This window comes from Saccostrea cucullata, unplaced genomic scaffold (genome assembly GCF_032062105.1).
Source record: "Saccostrea cucullata isolate Sc308-1 unplaced genomic scaffold, CSIRO_AGI_Scuc_v1 ctg274, whole genome shotgun sequence".
Classification (NCBI taxonomy): Eukaryota; Metazoa; Mollusca; class Bivalvia; order Ostreida; family Ostreidae; genus Saccostrea; species Saccostrea cuccullata.
Window position 1 is genome coordinate 656,963 of NW_026936286.1, and position 20,547 is coordinate 677,509.

At 32.5% G+C, this 20,547-nt stretch overlaps 1 protein-coding gene across 1 annotated transcript; it reads left to right on the forward strand.

The window, feature by feature from the left end:
* The first annotated feature begins 5,383 nt into the window (after positions 1-5,383).
* On the forward strand, positions 5,384-12,288 carry LOC134245241 (dentin sialophosphoprotein-like). Its single transcript, XM_062727517.1, has 3 exons — positions 5,384-5,744; positions 10,627-11,564; positions 12,199-12,288. Exons 1-3 carry the CDS (start codon positions 5,384-5,386, stop codon positions 12,286-12,288), a joined length of 1,389 nt encoding a protein of 462 aa, XP_062583501.1.
* The last annotated feature ends 8,259 nt before the right edge of the window (positions 12,289-20,547 follow it).

The following is a 20,547-nucleotide window of genomic DNA, read 5'->3' on the forward strand; positions in this document are numbered from 1 at the left end:
GAGATTTCGAAGTAAATTCATGTTACTAGTCATCCCCCGGGATGACTAGTTACGTAAGGATGAAACTGCAAGTGCGCTTGCGTTAATCGGAATTCTGGGAAAAAGATTTGCACAATTTTCTCCAACCAGAGGGCATGCTTCTTCACGCACACTCACGACCTCGATCTATTTATAGACTGCATTGTTCTTCGTCGTTCTCGACGAAAATTAATGACTTAGACTGTTCAACTTCTAGGTGGGATATTTGTCAGTTTTTAAATGATACTATGAAAATATTTCATTGCTTCTAATAGAAGATAATTACATTCATTCGCTCAATCGCCATTGCAAGCCGAACATTTAAAATGAATATTCCTTTGGATGCCTGATGCAAGACTCCCTCGATCATTCTTCGATACCTTGCATAAGACATGTTCGGGTCGGAATTCACACAACAATCCACTTGCCACAAAGGTCCCAAAATAGTGAAAAAAGAAGTTGAACGATCTATTTCTTTTCAATCTAATGATGGAAGTTATGAAAACATCAGAAGACCACTGTAAGACAGTAAATTCTTATAATTTACATGATGATAGACGTGTAAGTGCCGCTTGTGCACGTGAACCGCGCCCACATATGAGAAATTGACCACAGTGGAAATGCAATAGCTGAGAGAACTGTGCTGATTTATAGACAGGGTCAACCCCCCCCCCTCCCCAACCCCACTTTTTGAAAATCTCAATTCCACCTATTCCCACTTGCAAATAACAATAGATGTTTAGATTTACCTGTATTTTGTACATTTAAAGACAGAAAATAATGAATACATCTATGAGAAAATATGATTTATTTTGGATTTTCGAAATATTTAAAAGATCTTACAAGAAATAGCAACTTAATACCTAAATTTAAGAACATTGTTAATTATTTGTTCACACAAAATTCCACCTACTTCCACGTGAAATTTCACTTTTTTCTACCTGATTTTCAGAAAGTGGGAATAGCTTGCATAAACCGAATCGATTACGGCTGATTCTGTGAGAGGATTTACCGAAAGAAAACATGAAATACGGATGGACAGACCAGGATAGTAATAATATACCAACAATTATACTTTAGAAGGTGCGAGTATGAAAGGTTCAGTATGGACCTTGATAAAATATTAGATTAAATAACCTCTTTTTATTATAACAGTTCATTAAAAATTCCAAATTCTATGCGCTCATGGTGGATGCTTTAATATCATCCAGATTGTTACTATTGTTGTTTATGTGAAAGCTGCCATTGTAAAAGACATGGTAAGTTTATTAATCGTTTCTCTTAAAGCTGCTTAGAAGTAATTAAACAATTATATCCATATCTAACTTTTAAAAGAGAAATTTCATGGCGTTAACATATGCGATAAAGATCCCCTTGCAATGACCCTATGACAGAAAATGGTAACCTATAGTTGTCCCACTGAGATTTAATACTCTGCATAACATTAGTTGAGTAGTTTTGCTAACGAATATCTTTAAGAAATTCTAATTTACATCCATTCTAAAAGGGAAAAAAATCGGAAAAAGCGGTTTCCAAACCTTGTCTCGGGATCCATTACATGTGCTAAAAAATACTATTTTTATTTTAAAATATTTAGTTAAACGAATATTTCTAATAATATCCTGATATATTACAATTCTGAATTCTGATTCCTAACTGTAGCATATGTTAGAATATGAATGGAATGAGCATGTTTTCTTACTGAATTTTCGATTTTAAAAAGACAACTTCAAGAGAGAGAGAGAGAGAGAGAGAGAGAGAGAGAGAGAGAGAGCATTATCCTTTTCAGAAAAGTTAGCTCACAGATATTTGTGTTTCCAAACCATTTTTTTTTCAAAAAATCCAGACTTGATTACTTTATGCAAATACTATGTAATGAATATATTTTTAAAAATTTTTTAAAAACATATTTTAATGTTTTGATCGGAGATCGGAAACAAGTTTTTAGAACGAAATATAAATAAATCTATTATGATGTTTAAATTAATGAACTCGTTAGCTACATCATTATTCAATTATATTGATTTCTTTCTTTCAGGGTGACTTTCCTCAATGAATAAAAGCAGTACAACATAGATTTATGCTGTGTGTAAAATTAGCCTATAAAAATAAAATTCACCTCTCATCAAAATTTTTGTATAATGTTTACTTAATAAAACAGCATTTTGCTGCCTTTTCTTGTTTTTATTTTATTTTCATACTACAGATAATTCTTCTTTTACAATTTTACAAGAAATTAACTGCCCAAGAAAATATGGCCAGAGTTAACGGTTTTAAAAATAGGTTAAACTGCATGGTCATGGTTTTTGGCAAATTATTGGTATTAATTGAAAAATTCAGAGCAAAGACTAAAGTTAATGTTTTGGAGAACAGTCGGGCAGCCAAACGGATGGACAGACAAAAAAGAACTCTAGCCCAAATCTCCGATTACTGGGACATACAAATCAGTTTTTTTAAAATCTCATATTAACCATACATTGGAACGAAACATTCGTTACTTGATATATGTTATATAGATATTAATTTCTTTAGTCGAGCAAGATTTTTTGAAAATCTATTATTTGTCTTTGCAAGCTTCACATGAATGCCTATTTTTATTCTGAATAACAAATCTAATTGATTATATAACCAAAAACTTCATGTTGAGTGTATATTTTTCGTGGAATCCAAATGGAAAATAGTCTGAAATAGAAGGTACACCAAACATGAAGCCGTCAGAAATTTTCTACAGCCAAGATTCTATCAAAAAAGAGTTTGACAAAGGATATACTATATATTCCACTCTCAGTGCCTGTAAAAAGCATCGTTTTGTCATTGATAAAATATCTCCGATAAGAGTTTGCAAGAAAGATGGAAAATGGTACTCCTTGAACAACCGTCGACTTTGGGTCTTTAAGAGATTGGAAGAGGAGGGACACATATCCTCTGTGATAATCCAGCAAGTGAGCTCTGATCTTTTGACCGCTCAAAAATTCACCACGAAAAATGGAGAGGAAAGTGTGGAAATTCGTCAACGACTTGACGATTTCTTCTTCTTCTAGTTATGTATGCCAGAGGATATAGAAGGAGGCTTTTTACCCTTAATATATACATATCACAAATTCATTTTATATATGACTTATTTATTAAGCATTATTTGTTGTATTCTAGTTTCATAAAAGAACCTTAACTCTCATTGGACTGAGCTGACAATGCCTATTTTCTCTTTTTTTCTGTAAATATCTACTGTTTATTATACTATTATGTCAATAAATTTTATTAATTTTCCTTGAATGTTTATTACTTATATAAAGGATAATATCGCACCAAACTTGTTATTACTGAATCATGAAAGTACAATTTTCGATATATTTCAGCATTAAAAGAAATGTTTCTTGAAAATATTATGACACATTTAATGACAGCAGATTTTAAGCTTTTAAGTCTGTTCAAATTTCCAATCAAAACCATTTATCAAAGGTCATACCAGGTGATTCAAATATATGAAACTACTTTGATCCTCAAAGAAATCATCAATCTTAGTTTATATATTCCATTTTTAAAAAGTATTACAAAAATCTTACAAAATGTTTTCTTTTATCGTAGAAAACATCATTCAGGTTGCTAATATGAATACTAGTATAAACCTCTAGTTTTGCACTGATATGGCGTTGGAAGTTATACCGATCTTGTCAGTCATATAAAACATACATGTATAATGGTGAAGTTAAAGTTAATTTAAATGAATGTGCGGTGGGTTTTTAGCTCTACTGGTCAGAGACCAGAAGAGCTTATGCGAAAGTAATGCGTCCGTCGTCCGTCCGTCTGTAAACAATTTTTCAAAATGCTACTCCTCCTACAGTTTTGGTCCGATTTCAATATAACTTGGCACACAAGTAGACTACACTAAGATACATAATTCTGTGCATCGGTTTCTGATTTCGATGAACAGTGTTGCCATGGTTACTAAAAATAGAAATTTCTGTGAAATGCTACTCCTCCTACAGTTTTGGTCCAATTTCGATATAACTTGGCACACACGTAAACTACACTAAGATACATAATTCTGTGCATCGGTTTCTGATTTCGATGAACGGTGTTGTCATGGTTACTAAAAATAGAAATTTCTGTGAAATGCTTTCAAAATGCTACTCCTCCTACAGTTTTGGTCCGATTTTAAAATAACTTGGCACACAAGTAGACTACACTAAGATACATAATTCTGTGCATCGGTTTCTGATTTCGATGAACAATGTTGCCATGGTTACTAAAAATAGAAATTTCTGTGAAATGCTTTCAAAATGCATATCAACTATCAACTTGGTAGTATACCTCATCTTCACTCTCTAGTCGCCTGCGTTTTGCAGTGGTTAGAGGGTCTGCTCTAGAGTCGCGAAGTAAAGAGTCAATCCTTACGTCGCAGGTTCGAATCCCACTGTGGGACGATGAGACCGATCCTTCAGATGAGACCGTATAAACCGAGGTCCCGTGTCACAGTGGGTGCTAGCAGGAAAAAGATCCCTCCCTGCTCAATGGCCCTGAGTGCCGAGTATAGGACAAAATTTGCAGCTCTCCACCAGCAAGTGGTTGCGTCTCCATATGAGTGAAAAATTCTCGAGAGGGACGTTAAACAATATACAATCAATTAATCAATCATCTTCACTCTTTCCTTTATTCAGTATTTCTAGCTCTACTGGTCAGACCAGAAGAGCTTATGCGATAGTAATGCGTCCATCGTCCGTCCGTCTGTCTGTCCGTCTGTCTGTTTGTAAACAATTTTTCAAAATGCTATTCTTCCTACAGTTTTGGTCTGATTTCAATATAACTTGGCACATAAGTAGACTACACTAAGATGCATAATTCTGTGCATTGGTTTTTGATTTCGATGGTGTTGCCGTGGTTACTAAATATAGAAATTTCTGTGAAATGCTTTCAAAATGCTACTCCTCCTACAGTTTTGGTCCGATTTTAATATAACTTGGCACACAAGTAGACTACACTAAGATACATAATTCTGTGCATCGTTTTTATTTTGATGACTGACAAGGTTCAACTTTCTATTTATTGCTGTTTTAAAGTTTCAAGTCCCAACTGCTACTTTTCTCTTCCTTTGTTTTAAGTATAAACCCGTAGAGCTACAGTCTCGACAGAGACTTCTGGTTTTTATGGAGTTCAGGTCTACATAGAATGGAAGGTCTCCGCATACTTACAAAAAAAAACAAAAACATATATGTATTAATTAAAATGAAATACTATATATTTTAAATTATTTTTGTCTGGTAGTTTAAAGCGAAAGTATCAATTTAAAAAAATCCCATACTGATTTCGACAATTGATATCGGATATCAAGTTCTCTGAATTGATATCGAAAGTAAATAGACCGACGATGACAACCAGATTGAAGCCATCAGAAATCTTTTACAGTCAAAATTCCATAAAAGAAACCTTCCAGGATGGGGAGTCGATATACACAACTGTCTCCAGGTGCCAAATACACCAATCCGTAATCGACAATATTCCTTCGATGCGAGTCTGCCAGAGAGATGGTAAATGGTTTACCTTAGATAATCGCAGACTCTGGGTATTTCGGAAACTAGAAGCTTCAGGTCACGTGACTGACGTAGAGGTCATAGTGGTGAGCAGTACTCAGATGTCGGAGGATAAATTCACAACCAAAAATGGAGGTGTAAGTGTGAGGGTCCGAGAACCGGTTTCCGAATCTGATGATGACGATTTCTATTACGATGGTGAGGATTCTTTTGACGATTTTTTGCTGTGATTTCTTGACTTTGCTAACGTATTTTACTGAATTGGATTGTTTTAAAAATGGATCTTTACAGCGTTTTTTAATTCTCGAAAATACTTGAGCCAAACAATAAACCAACCAATGTCTCTGCTATGCTTTTATTAATACTGTCGTTTACTGATTTTTATTTGAAAATTAAAATAAGTACACGACTATACCTAGTCGTGTACTTATTTTAATTTTCAAATAAAAATCAGTAAACGAAAATACTTTTGAATCTGAACAAATTATTTGTAAATTAAAAGCGTGATACAAAAGAAATAACATAAGTCATGTTACGAAACATTGTATTTTTTCTAGCTGATTCAGTATAACATACACGTATATCTATGTTTATTTGTATTTCTTTTTGATTGCATACATTATCAAAACAATGGTAATAAAAACTTTCTTAAATAACAACTGTTTCTTTAGTTTCTTTCTTCACATGCTTCATTTGATCAAATTTTCCTTATTTCTTTACAAAAAATAACAAATATCATATAACAGGAAATTTACAAATTATGTCAATGGCAATCTATAATTAAATTTAGATGTTCCGACTTCGCTAACGCTTCTCAAACGATGTATGATAAGCGGTAGCAGATTCAGAACATCTAATTTTAATTAGATTGGGTCAATGGCAATTTTACACGAATAGTGCTTCTTAAACATGGATTGCTTAATGGCCCAAATTACATGAAGTTATTGGACCTTTGCTGACCCAACAATGCTCCTTATGTTGGGTCACTGTATGCATTTAACACTGTAATTTGCCCATCGGCCCTAAATCAGACCAACTTGTTGGATTATTGTTGGGCCAATGTAACAGACAAAAATTGGCCCATTGTTGGGCAATTGGCCCATTGTTGGGCCAAAGTATTCTTTCAATATTGGGCAAACGTCATTTTTGTTCAGTTGGGCCATTGTAAGCAATTAATGTTGGGCCAACGGGCATTTGCTCATCGGGCCTTAATCAAACCAACTTGTTGGCTTATTGTTGGACCAACGTAAGTTTACGTAACGTATATTATTGAGCCATTGTTGGGCCACTTATTCTTTCAATAGTAGGTAAACATCATTTTTGGGCCAATGTCGGTTTGTATCTTATTGGCTCTCCATCTGGACAACTCATTTGAGCTTCATTGGTAATACATACATGTACTCACAATACCAGGATTTCATCAGATTGCTATCAACAAGTAATTCAGTTGCAAGTAGCTCTACATTAATGCAAAAGAAAAACCTGAGAAAAAAAAGAAAACAAAAAATGAAATTAAATTTAAACATATTTTATTGCTTGGTTTATGAAGAAAAAAAGATTTATAAAGAACAAAAATTTAATGTTCATTTGTAGCGATACATGTACGGTAAAAACCGTTACATGTACATGTATACTCTCTCTTTGATTTGAATACACGAGTTCAGTAAATTGCAGGTATTCATAAGAACGTCTAAAAAGCCCTCCTTTCTAGCATCCGCAACGTGTTTGTTACCGACAAACAGATACACAAATGTTAGAACGCCAGGTATGCCACAGTATATAACAGAAAAAAGGTTAGGCACTGTCACTTTCCATCTAACTTGTGTTTTAAGTACTGAATAAATTTTGTTTAAACTTCAACATGTTAGACCATTTTCTCGACAGCTTTCATCCTTCAACACCTGGATTCTGCATTTGTCAGATTTTCACAGATTTGTACACGACATCGTTTAAACCAAACGTTAATAAAACCATGTCAAAACAAGCATATAAATACTTACAAACTGCAGATATACAAGGTATCGGTCTCTATGGTGGCATATTTCTGCCCCTTGTGTGCAAGTTATTTTTCTATCAAATATGTCGACATACAAGATAAATATGTTGACATGCAAGATAGTTATGTCAACATGCAACATAAATATGTTGACATGCAAGAAAATTGCAATCAAATAAATATGATAAAAAATCTTCAAAAATCTCAAATATCGCCCACATGTGACATCCAACATGCTAGATGCTACTAATTTATGTTAACGTGCAACATAAATATGTTAACATGCAACTTATTTATGTTGTCATGCAACTTATTTATGCTGACATGCAACTTAGTTATGTTGACATGCAAGATAAATATGTTGACATGCAACTTTTTTATGTTGACATGCAACTTACTTATGTTGACATGCAACTTATTTATGTTGACAGGCAAGATGAATATGTTGACATGCAACTTATTTATGTAAACATGCAACTTAGTTATGCCGACATGCAAATTATAAGTTGCATGTCAACATATTTATCTCGCATGTCAACATAATCAAGTTGCATGTCGACATAAATAAGTTGCATGTCAACATAAGTTAGTAGCATGTCAACATAAATAAGATGCATGTTAACACATCTAAGTTGCATGTCAACATATTTATCTTGCACGTTAACATAAATAAGTAACATTTAGCATGTTGAATGTCAAATGTGGGCAATATTTGAGATTTTTGAAGATTTTTTATAATTTTTATTTTATTGCAATTTTCTTGCATGTCAACATATTTATGTTGCATGTTGATATAGCTATGTTGCATGTTAACATATCTATCTTGCATGTCGACATATTTGATAGAAAAATAACTTGCACACAAGGGGCAGAAATATGCCACCATAGGTCTCATTACGCTCGTGTCAGCTAAAAAATTGCGCGAATATTATAAGTTGCCCGGAAGCTGTCTACCAATGATGCTCAGCCAGATTCATGGTACTGGGCCAACTAAGGGCCAATGCCAATCCCCCAACAAATATTCTCTCTTATTACATCAGTTTTATGATATAACGCCAACAGTTAGCGCAACTTTGGCCCCATGTTCCATAACAAACTATCAGTATTCCAAGTTGGACCACCGTTGACTCATTAAAGGTAACCCAACAGCGATACTACACCCATAATGTAATATTGGGCCAACGATGTGCTGATATCTGGGGGAAGATTTCTCTGAATCTTTGATGAAGTTTATTGTAAAATAAAAAAAATTAAAAAAGCTGGGGAAATTTTGCAATTTTATTTTACCGATCTTCCGTGCAAGGGTTTACTTCTAATTGATTGATTGATTGTGTATTGTTTTACGTCCCAACAAGTAATTTTCACTCAATCAGAGGCATCATTATATAACTGTGAAAGGATTTGTTTAGACCTTTACTTTATACTTAGGGCCATTGAGCAGTGAAGAATCATATCGTGTCAACGCGTGTCGTTATATTAAAGCCGCTTGGTCCGATTCTAATCGCTAAAAAAATATATTCGTTTTTCTTCTTGAAAAATAATTGTCCATAGATTATTTAAACTTTTGTCAAATTATATCCCTTAAGTCTTTTTCTTTTTAAAGTTATCAAAATTCAAAAGTTAAAAAAAATAATTTTTGTTAGGTCACACAAAAAATAATCCTTTGTTTACATTGCGTGAAATCACTTTCGAAAAATTAAATTTATCGCTTACATGTATAACTCATGAAGAACAAACCCGAGCATTTTTCCCACAACAAAGTGTACACGGGCAATATTCTAGCCCTCGGTACTAAACTCCCTTTTTAAATTTTTTTTAAAAAATATCTGATTTTCCTTTATTCTGTAAATATGCATATTCAGTAAATTTCTAAATTTTTAAAAGATATATCATGACTTAGGATTCTACTAATGGAAAAAAATACTCCGGTTTGAATTCTCTTCATAATTAGATATAACCGATAAAAGTATTTTTTTCAAAGGTGACTTCAAAACAGATCTTAACTTCCCGTCAGGAACTGCTGTTTGTCAACAAGGTTTTTGGTCTATGTTTTCCATGTAAGGATTGTTGTAATAAACTATTTAATCAATCTTATAATTAATTTTTATATATTATCTATATAATGACATACTTTTATTGTGTAAGATAATATGAGCCTGTTTCGGATGAAGCGGCTTTAAAAGGAGCCTTGGTTTAAGGTCTCATCCGAAAGGCATAGCTTCTGTTTAAGTAGGGTGTTCAGATTTATTATATGTCTTCATAATTAACATATTTAATTTGGACAAAAAACTAAATCTTTCGATGTTAAAACGAAGCCTTAAAGCCATCATTTCATATCCAAATCCAAGATACATAACATTCAGAATGTAACACCGAAACGTAAAGTTTTATTTATATATTGATTAATATATCGTACATAAGGTAGATTTCTTTACATTAATTTATTCCATTCTTAGTACCAAGACACAGTTTTCTGACATATGACGGACGGACTAAAAAGCAAAGTCTAGATGATAATTTTCATGTTGAGAAAAATGCATGTTTCATTGATTATGTAATATTGACATAAGTTGTTTACAATACATGTACAAGGTAAGTAGATAGCTCACAAAAACCACTGGCAGAATTGCAAACATAAAACTACTTTATACAGGAAGATTTTCGACCTGTTTCATGATTTAATGCATGCCGACTTTAACAAAGGTCGATACACATTTTCTATTCACTGATTAAGAATGTCTAAATGTATAACTTTGGGCAAACTGTTCTGGAAATATAAATTTGTATAGAAAACCGGTTCTCTTTTATATCTTTAAATCCAAATCGGAAGAATTACACTTCAAAATGAATACTTTGCTATTGAAACCTTCAGAAATTTTCTACAGTCAAGACTCTATAAAAGCGATATTCCAGAATGGGATTCCAATATATACAACCTACAAGGAATGCAAAAAGTACCCTTGTGCTATTGACGATATACCATTAATAAGAGTCTGCAATATGTCGGCAAATGGTACACCCTTGATAATCGTCGACTCTGGGTTTTTAAGACTCTTGAATCTGAAGGACATATTATTGATATAGAGGTCAAAATTGTGAGCAGTATTTTACTGACTGAGGAGAAATTCACAACCGAAAATGGTGGTGAGAGTATAAAGATCCGAGGACTAGCTTATTGCTATGATGATGATGACGACTACGACAGTGATGAAGATTCAAATGACACAAGTGATGACGAAGATTCGATTGATAAAAGTAATTATGGATATGCAACCGACAATAGTTATGATGACGATGCCATTGACAGTAGTTATGATGAAGATTCAAATGACAATAGTGAAGATGAAGATTTAAATGACAATAGTGATGATGAAGAATCAAATGGAAATAGTGATGATAATTATGCAATCGAGAATAGTTTTGATGACGATGCCATTGACAATAGTTATGATGACGATGCTATTGACAATAGTTATGATGACGATGCTATTGACAATAGTTATGATGACGATGTCATTGACAATAGTGATGATGAAGAATCAAACGGCAATAGTGATGATGAAGATTCGATTGATAAAAGTAATTATGGATATGCAACCGACAATAGTTATGATGACGATGCCATTGACAATAGGTATGATGACGATGCCAGTGACAATAGTTATGATGAAGATACCATTGGCAATAGTTATGATGAAGAATCAAATGACAATAGTCATGATGAAAAATCAATCGATAAAAGGTATGATGAATATGCAAACAACATAAGTTATGATGACGATGCCATTAACAATAGTTATGATGAAGAATCATATGACAATAGTGATGATAAAGATATGATTGACAGATGTAATGATGAAGACTCAATTGAAAAAAGTAATGATGAAGACTCAATTGAAAAAAGTAGTGATGATGATACAATTGAAAATAGTAATGGTGACGATGCAATTGACAATAATTATGCAGGATTAATCAATAATAGTGTTGTTGAAAATGCAATCGGAAATAGGGATGATGAAAATGTAATTGCCAATTGTAATACTGAAGATTCAATTCACAAAAATGATGCTGAAGGTTCAATTGATAATAGTGATGAAGAAGATCCGCACGGTCATCAGGGGATGCTCCCTCCTCCATGGCACCTGATCCCACATCTGATTTTCGGAGGTCCATGTTTGCTCTGCTCCTATTTTGTATTGTTTTATGGACTTTGATATTGAATACTGTTCCTTATCTCCATATCCTTCCAAATGACAGCAGTTAATAAGGTTATATTCATAAATGTGCTAACAAGGATTCGTTTAATGATAATGATGATGAAGATTTACTGAAAATATTGATAATGAAGTTTTAATTCAAAATAGTGATGGGAAGATTAAATAAAAAAATGAATTTCTTAGACAATATTGAAATTCAAGGTGAAGGGTTTTGTGAAAGACACCAGTTCGTTTGCTTGCTGAAGAATGTACATATACTTTTATTCAAAAATATTTTACACATGCATGTAATCATAAAAAAACCCGTAACATCGTTAAAGAAAATGAATATTACAAACAGTGATATATCTCAAAAGAAAACAACCTAGTAAAACAGTACAATTTTATTAAAAAGATATACATGTTAAAAAATGGAACAAAAATTCTGGGTGTGCTTTAGGTGTTACAAGAAGTACCCAGTAATTATTCCCTGTTGACGGATTACACCCGCCGTGAGCCCTATGACGGATCATCCCATAATCTAATTTAGTATACAAGCATAGCAATTGGTATGAAACGTTTCAACCAAAAATACTACACTTAGTATATATTTGATTATAAGGTCAACTTCACGACTACAGAATTGAATAAATGTTGACTTTAAACAATGTTGTTGAAATCCCTGTAGAATCAACTAATGTGTGAGTAGTCTACCTCCGTTTAAAAATTGATTGTACTCAGATCATACTCTTGAGTAGGAAAGAAATTTGGAGCCATAAACACCATATGTAGATGATAATGGAATACTTCATACATATTAAGGAAAGCCGACGATTGAAACGCTGATGAGGTCATTTCTTTTGTCATACAATTTAATTTGTAATTAGCCTTTGTTGTCTATAGACAACAAATCATTCAAATATATTCAATTATGATTAAAAAAACATTTTCAAATAATTTGACAATTATTTTTAATTTTTGAATTCCGTTTGGAATAAAACTGTTCACTTTCCATGAATAGCAACATCTTATTTCTTAAAATTCAAACAAAGGAAGATCTTCGTTTTTAAATGCTCATAGTAGAAGAGAAAAGAGTAACCATACATTGTAAGTGTTTCGAAGAAGTATAAATCTTTTTCTTTCATGAAGTCTCTTATTCAACTTAATATTATCAAAAATTATGAACGTATTCTGTTTGTTTACAATAATACTTCCGTGTAAAGAAAAAAAATTCAAATGTATTTTGCAGAGACATATAATAGATTTATCATATGTCTCTAGATCTATTATTTTGTTATTTACAATTCCCACTTTATTTAAGAAGATATGGATGTCTTATAAAGTTTACATCATGCATTCTTTTATTGGAAATACGAATTAAATACTTCGATACAAAATCTGAAAAGATTTTTGTCGCACGATACAGAAAGAAGGTCTTTCTTTAAGCTGAACAAGGCTACGGCACAGTCAATAACAGCGCCATCTTTGATACCGATTTCTTTCAGAGAGACTTCTCCTCGGCGTAGCAATACTCGTCGTCTTTGATCCGGGAGCCCACATCAGTAATTTCCCATCCAGCCGCATCACTTCATTTCTCAAATAAGTTTTCAAAGTGTCAGTCTGTAATTACATGTCACAGTAAGACAAACAAAATGCAAAAAAATTCATAAACCTTTTAAAAATGTTTTGTTATACCCCTACTTAAAAGTCCCTATATAATTTCTTACTTTAAAAAGTCTATTAGTTGTTTTCCCCGACTGTCCTTCCAGGAACTGTTAAAATCGACTGTTTATCTCTAACCTAGACTCCCTAGTCAACAACTGTATATCCTAATTACCACAAACGAATAACTTTTACAGTGTCATAACCTTCTCTTGTTGATATAAATATATAATAATGTGTTTTAAATGTCTTGGTGAGATTACTCTCCCTATTAATAAATTGGGACTTCACAGGGTTTTTATATAAAAAAAAATTAATGTACAATTTATCGCACATATATTTTTTTTAACATAAAATTCACTTTTGAGATACAGTACATGTATTTTTTTCATTGAAAAGATCACCTATAAAAGGTATTCCCTTTTCTATTCACGATGTCAAAAAAATTAATTAAATTATCTATGGAAATTAATACTTCACTCCGACTTTTGGATCTATTAGTCACTTAATAGACACACATAAGCAAAAAAATAATAAATTGCCTGTATGGACCAATATTTTTAGTAATTTCCAACAAATTGTTTTAAGTTCTTGATTTTGATAGTGAAATTTCATCATAAATATATACTTCAGTTTCTGCTTAGAATGATTGTAGTGTATAACTTGACCCCCAAATCGGCCTTATATATGTCCAAAATATATACATTTCTAGATAATTTTAAACATTCCAGATTCCCAAAATGGTCTTATATATGTCCAAAATAAATACATTTCTAGATAATTTTAAATATTCCAGATTCAAGATAAAGGTATTTTGTGATTTTACTAAGGATGTGGGCAGATTTAACATCAAGTTGTTAATGTATACCAGTAAATAAAAATTTTGATTTTGAAAAGCTTCTATGTAAAGATGTTGTGTTTTTGAGGCATAATAAAATAAAATTTAGTATATACTACCGGGTATTCTATCTTTAATTTTATTTGTTGAAGGTCGTAAGCCCAGGCATTGACAGATCTAAGTTTATAGAAAATAAAAATGGTAAAGGTACATGTAACAACTATTCTTCGTTTTTTGTTTTACACTTCAAGTGGAATTTGCATGTTTTCGGATAAGACCTACAATACTCTGATTGCTCAATGGTCCTCAGTTAGGAGAAACATTTAGGTCTAAAATTGAAGTCCTTCACCGAAATTTGGTAATATTTCTCTATGTCAGTAAAAATGGTCTCGTTTGGTACTTAAAATTACATACATGTACGATCAACCGAACAATATTTTAAATCTATACGAAGAATGCGACTCTAACCTTAGCCTCTATTTTGTTCATATTTTGCACACTTTTAAATCTTGTGAAAATTTCCACTTATACTTAACATTACCAAAAAAAAAAAAGAAGGAAATTGAAAAGGTAGTGTTGATTTGACTCTAAGTATATATAATATGAGGGGCGCTCAATAAATAATGTCATTGGGGCTCGGAAAGAAACAAAACACGCTTTTCTATGACTAAGTCTTAATGATTTAACTAAAATATTCTCTTTCAATTAAAACACATATCCGTTACAATTTCATTCAATTTCTAATTGTTTTTCGAACACATTTTTGAGTATGACCCTTCGTATACTGGAATATGGCAGATCCTATGATTTGCTGTACTTGTTTTTTTTTCTTTCCGACAGGATATTTTTCTAAGCTTATAGGAAATGAAATAAATCAAAGGTTGAAAGATCTGGCAAATTTTGTTGGTGTGACAAAACAATAACTTTCTGTTTATCCCCAAAACTCCTTTACTCTTCATGGCCTGTGGGTTTGGACGCCGTCATGAAGACATTAAATGTAGCGAATTCCTCATTCTGTTTTCTTCCTCTCATAAACCTTTCAATTTTTTTGCAAAAAAATGTTTTCTAGACTCCTTCAGAAATTTGAACTTCCTCCCCGAATATGAATTTGAAGAACAAGACCGCTAATATTTAAGAAAATAGCATATAAGACTGTTTTATGCTCCTGCAATTCTTTGCTCTTCTTATACCTTTGCAGTTTTGTCAAGTGCATCTTATTGTAAATTTATTTTGTGGACTTTAAGCAAAATGGGTACAAGTTCATTATCTGCATGTTAGAATTTCATACAAACGTGGATAAGTACAAATTTTGATTTTTTAAGAATAATTGTTTGGATATTCCTACACGCTACACGCTGTCGTTTTCACTCATTTTTCAAAATATAGGGTGTCCTTTGAGTATTAAACTTTTTTACTATAAAATGTGCCTTTAAAACAGTATGAACTATCTCCAAAATGATTTTTATCAATTTTGCTATGTGTCTTAAAGGCAATAAAACATAATCAGTGATAATTTGTTGAATTTTCACAAATTTACATCGGTTGTTGTAAGTCACTGTTGCCAAGGATAGTACCCATTTTTGATGCCCATTATATATTTTTGTTTATTGAAATCCACATGTTCACGTGTCTATAAAACAGGCATTGGTTGCTGTAAATTTCACATATTTCAGTTAATATATTTTTGGATATTAACAAGTTTTACAGCTGCTTTAATGAAGGGTTTAATATTACTCTAGTTTACTGTTTCTTGACCATTCATTTTTAATGACGTGTCTCGAATAGCCCTTGTTTTCCAGCTTCCCACGATAAAATAATGCGATGAAAAGTTTTCACACAAATTAAACTGTTATCAATTCATTAAAGATTCAATAATGAGAGAAAGTCAAACTTTATGTCATATGACTACTATGTTGTATGTCATCGAGATAATGACATTATTTATTGAACGTCCCTCGTAGTTTAATGTACTATAAGAAGTTCTCAACGAAGTCCATTCAATAACCATGATCTATTTTCAACTCATCCCCCTTCTTTCATTTAATTGTCTTTTCTACCATCATCATATATATTTCTTCGCTATGATGATCATTGGAAATAGATTAATAAAAAAAATTGTATTTAGGAAATATTGAACATAAAATGAAATTAAAACATTATCAATCTAAATATTTTTCGGGTAGAGAACTCACCTCTGACACATCTACCATGTCCGTTCTTCTGTTGGTAGCAGATTGAATTTGGCTTTTTCTGTCCCATTGGTTCAAATTAATAGAGCCTATGTAATCCTTAAATGCAGAATTTCTTTCGCTAGGAGCGATTGTCTCTGTATATACAGGGGAAATAAAATCTGCTGTGACGTCATTTGAATTTTAATGATGTATGACATTTTTAAAAAAGTTTATTTTATAACACTGTTAAACTTGATTTGCTAGAGTGATGATCATGAGAGAATAAAGAGGGTTGGCACCCTATATATTCAAAAAATGTATTTGATATAGCTGATTTTTAACCTTGCAAATGTATTCTTAGGCTAACCGACTTTTATGGAATACTAATTTTAAGATGATGCAGTCCATTGTGATGTCAACAGAAACTTTTAAAATTATTGGAAAAATGAATGCTGTATGTAATGATAGAAAGTTTTTTTATTGTTAGAATTCCTAATAAATTTAAAGAACTAGATTCAAACATTCCAGTGTTTTGGTAACCTGTAGTTCAAGGGAAAGAATCTTTCAAGTACAAAAGCCAGTTGACCCCATTTTTGTCGGATAATTCTTTTTGCGTTTTAACGCAACAATTTCCCGAAAAAACACGATACTTTCAATTACTACGCGTAACTTTCGCATTATAACGCGAAATTATATGCTTTAAATAATGCTTTTCATATGCATGAACCTTACTGACAGACAAGAAAAATATGAACGCGCAGACGGGGACTTCATCTATAAATGACCGACATTTCCTCTGAAATCAGACATGAATGCATCCGAACTGATTTAAACCTAAAAAAAAACTGCAAACAATTGTTAGATATATTATTCAACCAGAGTGAAAACAAAAGCACTGGACGACCATTAATTATTAGATTAAATAACGTTGATCTGCGTTCAAAAATGCTGCATGACGCTTCTTGTAATTCAACTTTGGGTCAGCAGCAATACATAATTTTTAAAAACGATCTTTCTAGAAAGTTATATACGTGAAGCCATAAATGGAAGAGTTTATGTTTTTCGATCCTTTCAATGTTAAAAAAAAAATCTATGGCTGGCGTAAATAAGTAAACCTCTATGGAAACTTAATGAGAAATTCGATCATTTCATTGAAAGAAAAAAAAAGAATAATGAAAAGTTGACAGACAAATATAAGAAGAGCTCTATCCCTCATAAAGTACTCAAAACCCAAAAATTGTGTGATTGAAACTTTTCAAACAGTTTGCAAAAAGCAACTTGGGAAATGTGTTATGATATTAAATAAATATCAAAAGTTTATATTCCAAACAAATATATGAGAAAAATAAATTTATGACAAGCTTAACTAAATTGTAAAACAGGCAAAGATTGCAAACTATATGACCCAGAAAAATAAATTTATGACAAGCTTATGTAACGCTTCTGGGTATAGTGGTGTTTTTTGAATACTTCAAATGTATTCTTTTACCACTCTATGGTCTACCCCGTTACAGAAATTATATGTGGGTCTCTTATTTCTGAAATTTACCCAATTAACAAGAAAAGATTGTAATTTTCTATAAATTTATTAAAAATCAAGAAAATCAGTTAAAACAGCTAAAAGTCAGGAATTTACTAAAATATGAGCAAAATCAACTAAAAGTGGCAAAAACTGGGGGAAATGGGTGTTTTACCCATAATCTGGTGAGTTTACCCAGAAAAAGGATGGGGACCCAAAATCACTGGGTTTGTAATGGCATCAGCCTACCCAAACCAATGGGTGTTGCTTAAACGCGGAACGGAAAACGGAACGGAAAGCGGAACGGAACGGAAAACGGAAATTTTTTGTCAAACACATAACATAGCTTCGATATAAATCAGATAAAAGAGCAATATTCTTGTTGTAAAAATCATTTCTGATAAAAATTTATTGTAAACTAATATATATTCATGAGTCATACACAACTTCTGTGGAAAAAATGGTACTGAAAGAAATTCGACCCCCCCCCCCACACACACACGATATAAGATTTTCGTGTTTGGGCAAAGGACATATCCCCTTTTTTTGGCTTGTCAAATTTGTTGTATGTTGGAAAATTTTTACTGACAACCCCCCCCCCCCTCTTTCAATTTGTTTCCAATTTCAATGTCTGTAAAGACAATAATAACTATATGATATTCAGATTATGCACGCAGTGTCGAATTCGCGAATCATGAAAGGGGGAGTGGCAGTTTCGGGTCTGTGTAGGGACCCACAGTCATTAAAAATTGATTTATTAAACCTTATGTATATTTTTGACACAAAAAGTGTGGGGACATACCTATTACAACTTGTCAGACCTTTCCGATGAGCGGGAAAACAAACTCATTTTTTACGGGGTCATTCATATACACCCCCCCCCCCCCCCCCCAACATACACACATATGTACCGCACGCAAAATTTAACTTCATTGAATGCAAAGATTCTGCATCATATCTACCACATGAAAGTTTTCCAACTTTGTCTTTCCAGAATTTAAATATATAGAAAACCTCTATATTTTGAATAAAATGTTAACAACTAGTACATGTATGCATATAAGAGACGTTTATTCGAGCTTGCCGTAAAGGTTTGCCCTAAACGTATAATCTTAATAATTTTTTTTTTACATTTTATTTCTTTCATGGTTCATTTAGATATCAAATATTTGATACCCCGGTCATAAACTTTTTACTAAGGAAATGTTCCGTCAAGTTGACATCCTCACACTTTTTGTGAATGTAATTGATTTAGTATGTTAGTATTCAAAAAAATAGTACTGAAAGATGTTGGAATTGGAACTTATCCCCCTCCCGAATCAAACAATTGTTTTCTTTTTGTATTTTTGCTTGTCAAATACTTTTCAAGTTCGTTTATCTCCCTTTTTCAAATTCGATTCTAGGTGACTTATATACATATGTATGTTAGCGATTTTTGTAAAAAAAGAGACTGAGCATGACAAAATCAACTTGTATTTAATAGTGGGGGGTTGAATATGTACAAGATATATCGTTTATGATAAATTTTGTGTATTTTAAGTGATTTAATCCAAAATAATATATTCCGTTTTCCGTTCCGTTCCGCTTTCCGTTTTCCGTTCCGCGTTTTAGCAACACCCCAAACCAATGGTAACAAAACGTACCTATGGGTAGAGTACCAGTCTGATGGGCACTGAAGGCACCATGCCTGGTTGAGCAGCGCAAGCACTACTGGCGATTTTCTATCAGAACGTCTGTTATATACGTTTTGGTTGGTAGGTGCGAAATACTCCACGCGCGAATAACGTGCGGTGCCGCTATTATTCGAGCGACATTTGTCAACATCTTTGCACCAAGTAGCATTTCTGCTGTCCGCTAGGGGAAGTTAACGAACGATAACTGGAAATCAGCGGAAGTGCTGGTCCTGTGTTTACCCGTGCATTTACAGACACACACCACTACGGTGTTCTTGTTTCCTATGATAGGATATTATCTGGTAGGTGACATTGTCTTTATAAGTAAAATTTAATTTCTTCAGGTATATGGTGTGATTACTCTATTATGTTTTTACAGTACAGTTCATTAAATTAAATGTAAATTATTTTTTTTCTAAAGACGTCTAACATGTTGGGCTCAAGAAAATATTATTTACATATGTTTTTCTACTTAACCTATCTCAACCTATGGATTTTTAAGTGGGGAAATGTTTACAAAAGTTATATGAAAAATCACAAGTTATATAAATGAAGCGTTATTAGGTAAAGATTTTTTTGAAATATAGAAGTGGTATTTTGTGCTGCAAAATTACCTCCCTTTCCAATCAGCTGTTTATTGTTTATTTCAATATTAGGCCTATATCACATGAAGTATATATAGGAACATTTTACAATACATATTTTATGTAATAATTTGTGATTGTATTCAGACTAGACCAACAAATTAATTATCTTCCATACATTCATTCTTTCTTCATTTCCTCCCATTGCAGAATTTATTCATTCAAGTACAAACAAACACACTTGGCCTTACTATATCCCTTCCCACTCCAATGCAAGGGTGTTAAAAATTAGTAATAAAAATGAGAATCTGTGTCAATTGAAACTATGTCAAATCTTTAGGTATAAAACCTTAACAATATTT

Coding starts and splice junctions, on each gene's coding strand:
- LOC134245241 (XM_062727517.1), top strand. CDS start 5,384: ATGACAACCAGATTGAAGCCATCAGAAATCTTTTACAGTCAAAATTCC. Junction 5,745..10,626: donor TGACGATTTCTATTACGATG/GTGAGGATTCTT, acceptor TTATTGATATAG/AGGTCAAAATTGTGAGCAGT. Junction 11,565..12,198: donor GAAATAGGGATGATGAAAAT/GTAATTGCCAAT, acceptor GGTGTGCTTTAG/GTGTTACAAGAAGTACCCAG.